Here is a 12,692-nt window from a genome sequence, read left to right as displayed (position 1 = left end):
CTTAATATCTGAATATTTTAGATACACAGATGACTGAACATACGACTTCAAAAGCAGCAGAGTCACCAAACATTTAAATGAATTGCTTTGTCAAATACACTAGCACAAAAATACTAAATTATAAGATTTATACAAAATTCACTTTCTTATATATTGACTTCTGTGGTAGCTGAGAAGAAATAGCAAAACATAGGTGTGTTAAGAGCTTATCATCTGAGAAATATCTTTATAAAAAAACAGACCTTTTCCCACTGCATCATTCATTCACCCTTATTATTAAACATAAGTATCTGGTTGAGAAATGGGAGGAGGGGCTAACACTCCTCACTTGAGGGCAGATTTATTTTGACCTTTTGGTTTCTGTAGTATGAGCTACAAATATAGATAACATGGTGACGCATTCTCTACACGTTATTATTGTATATTTCTATACACGCAAATTAATACATTCAAATGCAGTAGGAGTCAAAGTTTTGGTCTCTATTTCTACATTTAAATGCTTAGATAGTTATATGATAGAAACTTTCAAGCTATTTACTATCTCAGTGTGATACTAAATGAAAACTAAACAAGTCTCTGGAATAAATTAAAGGATTAAATGAGTCAATGCAAAAATAATCTATAATGTGTCTAGATTGTTTGTTGCTATAATTATATTCAGTGTAAGGTTAAAATAAAGACAACCTCATGTTCTATCATAAAATGAGACTTTGACTACCATATTTAAATTAATTTGCTCCACCTGAAATATCCACATTATATCTTCAAATCACTTAGCAAGTAGCTCATGATATTATGACCTTAAAACAATTCTAATACTTATATTGAGAAGCTAGAAAGTTCCAATTGAACATTTAACTTGAAGGAATATTATTTTAGGCAATTTCACACAAAATGAGTATGATATGGTCTTCAAAACACATGTGCAATAAACAGTTTATTTTTCAAAAATTGCATTTCAGAAAAAATTGTGCTCCCCTAAAGGACAAAAGCGCTGGCATTTTCTAACTTCAGGTTTAAAGAAACAAAGTAATTTCTTTAATTCTATTTAATTATTTATTTGATAGTATTTTTCTCAGCATAATTCAGGAAGAATTGTGTAAGCGATTATCCATTAACTAGAATCCATGATTTCAGAGTTTTCAACTGCTGTTTCATAACCATTAGTAAAATGATGGTGTTTCTCCTAAAAGTAATTTTTGTCAATTGTAAATATGAAATCATCTTTGTCTTCTAAAATATATACCAAATTTCTTTTCTAGCAAGCATAGACAAGATAAGACTGCCTGGCTTTAATATAACCTACATGTTTACTAGGAATAGTTCGCGTTGTATATAGTTCAAGAACTTTAAAATTTATATTTATTAAGATACTTACTTATATTTACTTAAGAAGGTATTTGCAAACTGAAAAACTGGATCAATTTGTTATTAATCTTATTTTGATTAAAAAAATTCTACATATAGTTAATATATTGCCTTATAATCTGCCTTTTTCCACTTAGTATACAGAAAATATTTTATAATTATTAGATATATTTTTGTAACGGTTTACATTACTTGCTTTAATACATCCTTCAGTTCATTGTGTTTCTTCATTAAGGTATTGGTAAGTCAAAGCAAACCTGATATTTATATAAAGATGACTTCTACCCGTTAAAATCAGATCTTACCCTTGACATTCCTTAGAAAAGTCAGTATAACGAGAGAGAGAGACAGCACTAAGAGGAGGAAGACCTGAATTTTAGGGTGGTGATATCTGAGTTCCCAGGGAAGTTATTTAATATCTCTTGGGACCTACAGTATTTCATTGGCAAAAGTCTAGATAATAAAGAATATATCTTACTTGTCAAGAGAGTCTCTTGAGAAGCCTGCAAAATTTAACATCTATGACTAAAATATGTAGGTCACTGGACTCAAGCAGGCGGAAGTGTTTGCTAAGGTGACAGTGAATTGGGATCCTTTCCTCTGAGCAGCTTCTCTCTCCAGTGCAGAGCCCTGAATGACTAATCCTGAAGACCTTCCTTTACTATCAGGCCAATAATACTTTTCAATCAAGGAAGAGTTAGTTCCTGTTTTCTCCAGCTGGCACCAACCCATCTTTCGAACTGTGACAAGCCATGCATTTTATTCAGTGACAACCTTTCTTTCTCTAACCTCTCAAGATGAACAAACACTTTTTTTCTGACTGTAAAAAATCAAATTATGTCACCTCATTTCCAGGAAAAGATCTGCAATGGCAACCAGACCAAAAACACCATTTGTATGCAAAGAGAGTTAAACTACTGGAAAAGTACCCTTGCCAGTAGAGTGTGGTATCATTAAACACAGAACTAAATTTGAAGCAGAAGTAGTAGAAAAAAATATATCTTGAAATGTGATAGGGTCCATTACGCTTCTTGATGAGATTACTCGCCTCTCCAATACATTTCCCAAAGGCGCTTACAAAACTGAGGGAATATATTACTTGGGAATTATCGGAACTTTTCTAAGTAGGTCAAATTTTTGAAGCAATAAACGCTTTAAATTTTATGCAGTGTTACAAAGAAAAAAAAAAATCTTAGGAACTGTACAGCCAAGGCGCTAATCACTTTTTAAGATAAATTTTTTTAAGAAAACTTACTCTTGCATAAACATTAAATGTACCACTTTAAAATGCAGAGTCACACACCTGAGGCTGTTCTTTTACTGTCATCTTAATTCAGTTTTTAATAATAAACTGAATTTTAATTATATAAATATCTTTATTCATTTGGAAACTCAAGAAAGTTGGGCTCCACAAAGTTTAAAATTTACTTATCATTTTGAACCAAACAGATTCAATCCTAACTGTAAATATGAAATACTTTTTCTCCTACCTACTGGGTTTTCATTCATGGTATTATTACAAAACCACAAAATACTGGTATAATATTTCTAATAAAATTTTAGTTTTCTTACAGGTAAATCTAAAATAGCAGGTTTACTATTTGATTGTGTAACTTTTCATATGGGAATACATTATTTAAAACATCTAGCAGCTATAGCATATGCCTAAGAGAGTTCTAAGCAGCAATATGATCACATAAAAATTGACTTAAGAACCTAGTTAATTAATTCAAGTACAAGTTGAATAAAAGAAAGTTAACAGCTTTAAAAGTAAAAAATTTCTTTTGCAAATCATCTCAAGCAAGAGAAATGTAAAACTTTAGGTCTTTCTTAAATTTTTAATGTTATGTTGGTAAAAGTTAGATAAATATGGACCAAAGAAGTACTTGTGAAAATAAATAATACTAACATAGACCTGTTCAGCTTACATCTGTTATGGTACCTGAATAGTCCATCATTAACCACCACTTTAGGTGCAGGCAATGAAGCCCCCAGTGAAGATGCCATCTGGGAGTGAATACATTAGGCCAATAATAGCGTTTTGTGAATTACTGTGAATAATACAGACTTGACACATTAGCATTAGTAACTAGCAGGCCTCTGAGAAAAGGGAATGCAGAACTGTAACATTTAAATTGGGTGTGAGGGAGGAAAGAGCAGAGTGAAATCCCTCAGGCTTAGACCCTAACAGATAGGAAAGCTCACAAACGTTAAAGAGAGAAAAGCTCAAAAGGCAGAGAAAATGTCTTTAAATGATTTCATATGTTATCTAGACCAATTTCTTATTTTAAAAAGGAGGAAATTTAGCATCAAAGAAACCAACAAAAAGGGAAATGACAGCTCCAGAGACAAACTGTGCTGATGTCACACTTTTCTGGTTCTTCGGATAATTACACTCCCTTCAATCAGGACTAAAAACTTGTTCTAAGTCATATAAAAATTCCAAATCAAACCATATCACACTTATTGTCACAAGAACTCAACCTAGTTTTGAATGTTAATCCACTACAATAATGCATATTGTAAAGAGAGAAAGACAAAGGAAGCATATGGAATAGAAATAAATTGATGAGGATTTTAAAATAAAAATAAGCAAAAAGCAATAGAAAAAGCTCATAGTGGGTTTCCTTTTTTTTAAAAAAAAAATCCCACCATTACCTATGGGCAGTCCTCAAACTTAATATCCCTCTTGTCCCTACATTTCTTCCTTTTGTGTGGCTTCAACTTGCACCCCACACTGAAGACTCTTAAATAGCCACTTCCAGTTGTGCAATCTCGACAATGACTACATCCCTATGTGGAATTGCCACAAGAGAGCAAACTCTTGGATGTCTTGCTACAGTGGCAAGTTTAAGTCCAGATAATGAACATGGCACTTCGATCTTCTTGAAGGAAAGCACAGCATACAAAATCCATCTCACCCTTTATGCTTCTTGTCCCATCTCTTTTTGTGCTTCTGTTAATAAAACCTCCATTCTACCACCATGTTTAAAACACTGTTGTTTTGAGCTTAGGCTCGTCCTTTATCCACAGATGTAGACAGTCACAAAAGACGTCTACTTTCTAAGGGTGCCACTGTTCTCACCCTTGGTGCAATGCCTCACAGCCACATGCCTACATTTCTCAGTCACTGAGCTTGTTTTAGTCTTTCCACCCTTCCCCTTGCCAATCCATCCTACAGGCACAGGCTTTTTTTTTTTAATTGTGGTTAAAAAACAGATAACATGAGATCTACTCTCTTAACTTTTTAAGTGCACAACACACTACACTATTGTTAACTACAAGCACAATGTTGTACATCAGATCTCTAGAACTTTTTCATCTTGCTTGACCGAAACTCTATATCCACTGAACAGCAACTTCTCATTTCCCCCCTCTTCTTAGCCCCTGGCAACCACCATTCCTGCTTTCTTTTTCTACAAGTTTGACTACTTTAGATAACTAATATAAGTGCGATCATGCAGTTGTGGTCCTTCTGTGACTGGCTTATTTCTCTTAATATAATGTAAACAAGGTTAATCCATGTTGTAGCATATGACAGGATTTCCTTTTTTATGGCTAAATAACAATCTATTGCATATATGCCATATTTTCTTTATCCGTTAATCTGTTGATGGACATGTAGGTTGTTTCCACTTCTTGGCTATTGTAAATTGAATAATTGCAATGAACACAGGAGTGCTAATATCTCTTCAAGATCCTGATTTCAGTTCTTTTGGATAAATACCAAGAAGTGGAATTGCTGGATCACACGGTAGTGCTATTTTTAATTTTTGAGGAACTTCCATACTGTTTTCCATAGCAGCTGCACCATTTTACCATACATCCCCACCAACAATGTATAAAAGCTCCAATTTCTCCACATCCTTGCCAACACTTATTTTCTGTTTATTTTTTAAATGCCCATCTAATAGGTGTGAGGTGATATATCATTGTTTTGATTTGTATTTCCCTGATAATTAGCAATACTGAGCATCTACTTGCTAGCTATTTGTACATGTTCTTTGAAGAAATATCTATTCAAGTACTTTGCCCATTTTAATCAGGTTATTTGGGGGTTTTTTTGCTACTGAATTGTAGGAGTTCCTCATATTTTTTGGATATTAACTCCTTATCAGATCCATGGTGTGCAAACATTTTCTCCCATTCCATAAGTTGCCTTTTCACTACATTGATGGTTTCCTTTGTTGTGCAGAAGATGTTTAGCTTGATGTAGTCACACTTGTCTATTTTTGCTTTTGTTGTCATATCCAAGAAATCACTGCCAACACTGATGTTATGAAGCTTTTCTCCTATATTTTTTCCTAGGAATTTTATAGTTTCAGGTATTCTGTTTAAGTCTTTAATCCATTTTGAGTTGACTTTTGTGCATGGTGTAAGATAATGGTCTAATTTCACAGAAAGACATTTTAATAACTCTAATTTTATACTTTGGTTAGATATACATATATGTGCAGCAAAACTTTAACATAAACTTAAAAAACAATAAACAAAAATTCAGAATTGTATTCACTCTTGGGGGGAGGGGAGTCACACAAGAGGCTTCACTGATGATGGTTAAATTCAATTTCCTAAGTTGGTTATGTGTACCTAAGTAATTTATTTATACACACACACACACAATTTTAGATATATGAACTATTCTATAGTAAAGTGAAAATAAAAATGTTATTTTTAAAGGAAGGGGAGGGTCCTTATAGGTTTTTAAAAATGAATTAAGTTTTAAAATTCTTTTTTAACACTAAAACCTTCTTAATATACACTTTAGCATAGGAAGTAACTCTACTTAAGGATTCCAGCTCTGATGTAAAAAGTCTAACATCCATTGGGTGGAGCACTGCCCTCTATTTCTAACCATATAGATGAATTCTGTTGAAAATTAATTCTGCAGAAGCAGTTCATACAAATGCACTTTACTTTTATTTATTCACTTCTTTCTATCAAGTCTCAAGAAGAAAACAAAATTGAAAGATTTCTTGCTACACAAACTTACTGGTAGGCCATAAAAAACAAAGTAAAAGATTTCCACTCTCTTACAGAAAATCTCTATTGCCAGCACCTCATGGTGGGCACTGAGCAAGTCTGCATCATAGTCTAAGTCAGGGTTCTTTAACCTCAGTACTATTGACATTTTACATCAAATAATTCTTTGTTATATGAAGTTGTCTTGTACATTGTAGGATTTTAGCAGCACCTCTGGCCTATCCCCACTAGAACCCAATATCATACTTTGCCCCTAGTTGTGACATTTAAAGACATCTCCAGGGGCTGGCCCGGTGGTGCAGCAGTTAAATTCACATGTTCCACTTCTCGGCGGCCTGGGGTTCGCCAGTTCGGATCCCAAGTGCGGACATGGCACCGCTTGGCAGAAGCCATGCTGTGGTAGGCGTCCCACATATAAAATAGAGGAAGATGGGCATGGATGTTAGCTCAGGGACAGTCTTCCTCAGCAAAAAGAGGAAGATTGGCAGTAGTTAGTTCAGGGCTAATCTTCCTCAAAAACAAAGAAAAAAAAATGTCTCCAGACATTGTCAAATATCCCCAGAGGATAAAATTGCCTCCAGTTGAAAACCACTGGTCCATGTGAATGGCACTCCTCTGCCTGCTTCTAAATTTTGGAGTTTCCCATGGTTGAGTACTGGGCCCTCAGCTTTTCTCACTTCATACCATCTCCCTAGGTGATCACATCTATTTCCATGACTTTATGTACCATCTACTTGCCATCAATTGACTACTTGACGTATTCCCTTGAATGTTCCAAAAGCATTTCAATTGAGATTTCCAAGCCTGCTCCTCTTCCAATTTGCCCCATCTTCATATATGACATGTCCAAAGACCCAGCTGCTCAAGTCATAGGAACATAATTGACATTTTCCTAACTCTTACCTTCACATCCAATTCTTTACTAAATCCTATTGATTATACTGGATCTCTCAGCTCTGTCCACTGCCCTCAAACCCACTGGCACTACTTATTCCAGGCTACCATCACTTCTGGACTATGCTACTGTAAGACTTTTCTAACCTGTTTTTATGTGTCCACTTTTGCTTCTTGAGAACCTATTCTCTACTGTGCAACTAATTTAAAAATAGTATTCAGATCATGCAACTTCCTGTGTAAACTTTCAATCACTTCTATTTGCACTTAGAACAATATGCAACCTTCCTACCATGACCTACTAGGCCCTGCACAATCTAGACTGTGCTGGTTACACCTCCAAGCAACTTTCCCCTTTTTCCATGTTTCAACCATGCGAGCTTTGACTCTCTTTCTCAAGGGGGCCAAACTCTTTACCACTTTGACACTTGCAGTTTCCTGTGACTAGGAGGTCTTTCTGTGTCATTCAGGCTCATCTTAAAGTAAACTTCTTTTGAGAGAGACTTTCTCTGATCCTCCAAATCATATACAACATGCTATGTAAATATTTAACATGTATCATATCATATAAATCATACAGCAACCTTATGAGCTCGGTATCATTTTACAGGAAAAACATCAAGGCTTAGGAAGGTTAGTGAGATGCCCTAAACCAGAGAGTAACAGGATTTGAACCATTGCACTCTAATCTCAGAGCCTGGCCCTTATCCACACACACACTGCCTTTCCCAGTAGAGTTAGTCCAATGAAGATAGAATATATTTTACGAACTACAGCTTCACTCACTTCATACAACTTTGTTTCACCCACTAGTCTGTAAGCTTTCTGGGGGTGGAAGTTGTGATTATTGATCTCTGAATCTCCAGGGCAGGAGATACTAAAAACTTGTGGCTAAACAGTCGAAGAACAAAAAAGAGAGAATTCATCTCAAGAAAAAACAATGCTTTATTTATTCAAGACTTTTAATAAAATATTTAATCCCCAAACAGTAGTGACATAAAAGCAGTGACGAATGTTAAAGATTAGGACAGAAAAGGTGGATTTGGAAGCATGCGGGCATTGGTATTCAGTCACCTAGCGGGGGTAACCAAGCCCATCAGAAATGACATTAATGCATAAAGAAGGGGACCCTGACAAGCTAAATGGCACTTCTGAACCTGTCTCTAACCATAGACAGACACAGAAATCTCCAACACTGAATCCTACTTTATGAGTTGTGAATGATGTGTTCTTATGAGATAAAGACATTAGAGAAAAAGAAAGAAAACACAGGTGAGGGAACAATTCTGGAAAAAATGGTTTGCAGTCCCCAAAACTAAATAGCCTACTTGCTTTCTCAAAGATTTAAGAAAACAAGGATGCTTTATAACAATGATCCTTCCCATTCTTATTCCCTCCCCTACTGGCAGCCTCAATTCCATTTATCTCCTCCCTTCTCTACAAAAACATAGCAGGATTTCAAACCCCTTCCAATGTTTTTATAAGTGAAGCTTGGCTGATCCCATCAAGATGACAAAAGTGCTGTAGCCAATGAAGGAAAGATAAAGATGAAAGATTGCTGAATGTATCTGATTGTCTAATAAGAGAAGTCCTGTCATTTTATATCTGATGATTTCATTTTTAGATGGCAATTCCAGACAGTGTCCCTTTCAGTGAAGGAAAAATTTTTAAAACACCATTACTCCACTGGAGGGAATAAAAACTCTCCAAAGTTGTGAAATTAACCTCTCCCTTCATTCACACATTTGGTTCTATTTTTACAGTTGTACCAGCAATCTAAAAGAAAAAGCACTGAAAGTTAATTCCAGGTTTCTAAAATGTCTGACTGTGCATGTCCCAGTTTTCTTCAGCACCTCCCAGAAGATTCAGCCAATTTTTATTTCTGCAGCGCATCAGTGTTTATCATTTGTTTTACAACAGCACTGCATGTTCTTGAAAATTGACTTAGATGAATTTCACCCATCATTTACAAAAACTCAAGAGAGATAAATGGCCTTAAAAACAAAATCCACCACTGAGGCATGGTTAATTTACTAAAGGAACATTTCTATTTTTACTCTCTCAGTTCAATATTTACTTCATTACAGTGGTAACTCCACCCCTACCCCCACCAATCTCTGTATTTGTCGAGATTTCTGACAAATTTCCAGCTTATAATTAGGCATTATGAAAATTTACTGTATGAAAACTACTGCTAGATGAAAGCTTTTCCATTCAGCTTGCTTTAAAGGCATGTTGATGAGTCTCACGTCCAGGAAGGCTAAGAGTAAAATCATGGATATATTTTGATTGCACATGTATGAATAAACTGATTTCTTACGGACAAATGCTCTAAGAAGTGATTAAGTCAGAGAGACCTGGAAAACAATCCTGACTGTCTCTGAATAGCTGAGTAATCAAAGGTTAACTGCTTAATCTCTCAGTGCCTCAGTTTCCTTATCTACAAAATGAAGATATTCACACTAAGTGTCACACAGGGATATCAGAAGAATTAAACGAGAAAACCACCTAGGGCAGTGGCAGGCACATTGTAAATGCTCAATAAATACATCATTAGTATTTTTGTTAACAATACAGAGAAGAAACAGAGTAGGGAAGGTCCTCACCTCCCCACTCCCTGCCATCTTCAGTATTTCACCATCCTCATGACCAGTGAAAAGATTATCTAGGCAGCTTGTGGCCCTGGAAGCCCATGGCAACCCTGGAGAGCTCTGTCTCTGATAGGAAAGGACAAGAGTTCAGACATGAGGCAGTCTCCCAGGCCCAGCAGGGTCACCAACAGCCAACTACAGCACATCCCCCTGCAGGGATTAGAGGAGCGCATGACTCAGATTGACTACTTCTTGCTCTGTGAGTTTACACAAATTTCTACTCCCTCATCCTCAAAGTGAGAAGGTGGACAAAAAAACCTCTGATATTGTCTGTTTTCAGAGAGAATTAATTCAGAGCTGATGGGGAGAGCAACAGCAGAGAGTTTTCAGGGGCCCAGGAGCAAGTAAGAAATCTCAATGGAGACTTTTGCTAGCCTTATACCATCAAATAATCAGGAGAAAAGCAATGGTCGAAAGACAACCACATACGCTCAAATACAGGTTTGGCTTTCTGTTTGAACACGTCTCATCTCTACCAACACTCTAATAATTTCAGCAAACAGTTGTGGAGCTAACCTACAGTGAGCACTGTCTGTTCTCAACAATTTGCAAAGTCTTTACATGCACTATCTCATTATCATCTATCCTCAAAAGATCAGTACTATCATTATCTTCTTTTTCAGGTGAGGAAACCAAGGCAATAGAAAGATTAGGAAACTTCCTCACGAACACCAGATTGCAATGGAACCCAAATCTGACCCCAAACAGTCATCTACAGTCCTTACTTCTATCCTCTACTCCCATTCCCACTGATAAAACAACCATTGGAAATTTGGTCTTGCTTTCCCTGACTCATAATTAAATTTTCTGTAATAATATTTCTCTAAAACTTATATTACTGAGCTGGTCTGAGTCTTTAGGAGATTCTGGGCCTTTTTCATTTAATATTCACAATGGGCACATTTCAAGCATTGCAGTTCAACCAGATGAAATGGGGGAGTGCACCACAGAGGTGCGGACAAAACCACATGAGCCCTGAGTTCATATCTCGTGAAACTGTGTGATCGGTGCATGGGGGAATCTGTACACTGTTCACTCTACTTTTCTTTGAATTTGAGATTTTCCATAAGAAAAAGTTAACAGCAATAAAAATTTCAACCACAAAGAAGATAACTGAAGATCTTAGGCCATTTCAGGATCCGGAGGGACATTCAGTTTCAGTAAGTCAATGCCTCTGCTGATAATTCCAAAGTCTAGATTTCAAGAACTGAAAAAAAGCCTTACTAATACAAGAATTCTCCCCCTAGAATATGTCTGTCTTGTCTATTTGGAACAATGAAGGTATTCCCAGAGTTGAATCTTTTGCTCGCTAGGATGTTTGTTGTTGTTGGAGCTACTGCTGCTCATTGGAAAACCTTTTGCTTCCTTCCTCGTAACAGGTTTATCTTTCTATAGCCTACAAATTACTAAAGACTATTTGCATAGTCAAACTTTAAAAGTTCCACCCAATATCCTTTCCACAGCTCTCTTAAAAAATTAAAAGAAAGAAACTTACCCATTCTGTTGTGCATTCCCTCTTTGCCAAAGCGTGCTGTGGTTTCGAAAACTAGCCCAGTTCTTCTGAACTTTTCTGTATCCGTTATAATATTAAAGAGCCACAAGGAAGGGAAGTGGTTAGTCAACTTGCTAATTTTATCAGTCCCTCCCACTGGTTAAATAGTACCTGATGCTACAGACACAAAATCAGTTTTCCAGCTCACTTCCCTGCTACAGCACGATTTTATAAAAACAGCATAACTCGAGGGGAAACACAGTGACAATATCTAGCTCATAGGCATGAGACAGTTAATGAATGAACATTTTATTACTATTAATAAGAAGCTAATAAACTACAGAAACCAGCGATTCAACAAAGTGAGGAGGAGGAGGAGGAGAGAGAATGTCTCTCAGCTCCAGACTCAAAGCAAACTCAGTCAGCTGGGTAGGAAGGGGAGTGATTTTTTAATGCAATCAGAGGACGTGTGGGAAGTAGCTGCTGTTTCATTTGTTGATAAATTGTTCTGCCCTGGAATGGTGCCAGTTTGCCGGATATAGAAACTTCCACAACTTGGGGCCCTGGCTCGGACGATTCTCTTCCCCTGGAGTTTAGCAATTAAAACACAGGACAAAGGAGCAGATATGTGCCTCTGGATGAGGGAAAATTAAACATCCTCTGAAGAAGGTATGAACTGTTTTATAGGTACAAAGATCTGCAATAAATGAGAACAAAATAAAGAGCCTGTGACAGATTTTAATAAAATACTTTGGATATGATGATCCAACTCCAAAAGATTGCAACATACAAAACACAGTCACCCAAGAGCCCGACATCACACAATTTTCTAAGCTACAAAATGGGTGGCATTTGAATTAAACCTGGAGTATTCACTTTGAAGTGTGTTCCCCACCATATCTAAGGATTATGACATTAGGAAATAAGAATGTCTGAAGTCCAAGTCATCATCGAAGACTCATTAACTGTGTCCTCTGATTGGCTGAGAAAAGGTCCATTTAGAGCAGTTTGTATATATTCACATGTGGTGATGGTGTCGCAAAAAGAGTTAAACTTGGTAAACTGAGACAGGCTAAGAAACTAGCAATTCACTACTGTCACCTTTCCCTTCTTAGTATTCCCCCCATTCAATATTACTCACCTAATAAAATAAGGAAAGAAAAAACTCTGGAGAGCTATCGAATTTATTTTTCCATCTCTATAAGTTTGTTTTCTGATTAGAGCTAAGAAAATGTACTGTACTGAAATGAAATGCAAGTGATGTCTTGCTCTGAGATCCCACCTACAATTTGCCTTGAAGAGCG

The 12,692-nt window shown here is 36.3% G+C and overlaps 1 protein-coding gene across 1 annotated transcript in view; it reads right to left on the bottom strand.

Annotated features, from left to right (window-relative positions):
- Positions 1–11,780, bottom strand: part of HDAC9 (histone deacetylase 9) — a 676,098-nt gene extending 664,318 nt beyond the window's left edge. The window contains 1 exon segment of the mRNA XM_070615860.1: positions 11,392–11,780. Coding sequence (XP_070471961.1) covers positions 11,392–11,407 — 16 coding nt within the window. The 5' untranslated portion in view covers positions 11,408–11,780.
- Between the last annotated feature and the right edge of the window lie 912 nt (positions 11,781–12,692).

Source organism: Equus przewalskii, chromosome 4 (assembly GCF_037783145.1).
Source record: "Equus przewalskii isolate Varuska chromosome 4, EquPr2, whole genome shotgun sequence".
Classification (NCBI taxonomy): domain Eukaryota; kingdom Metazoa; phylum Chordata; class Mammalia; order Perissodactyla; family Equidae; genus Equus; species Equus przewalskii.
This window is presented reverse-complemented; position numbering and strand designations above follow the sequence as displayed.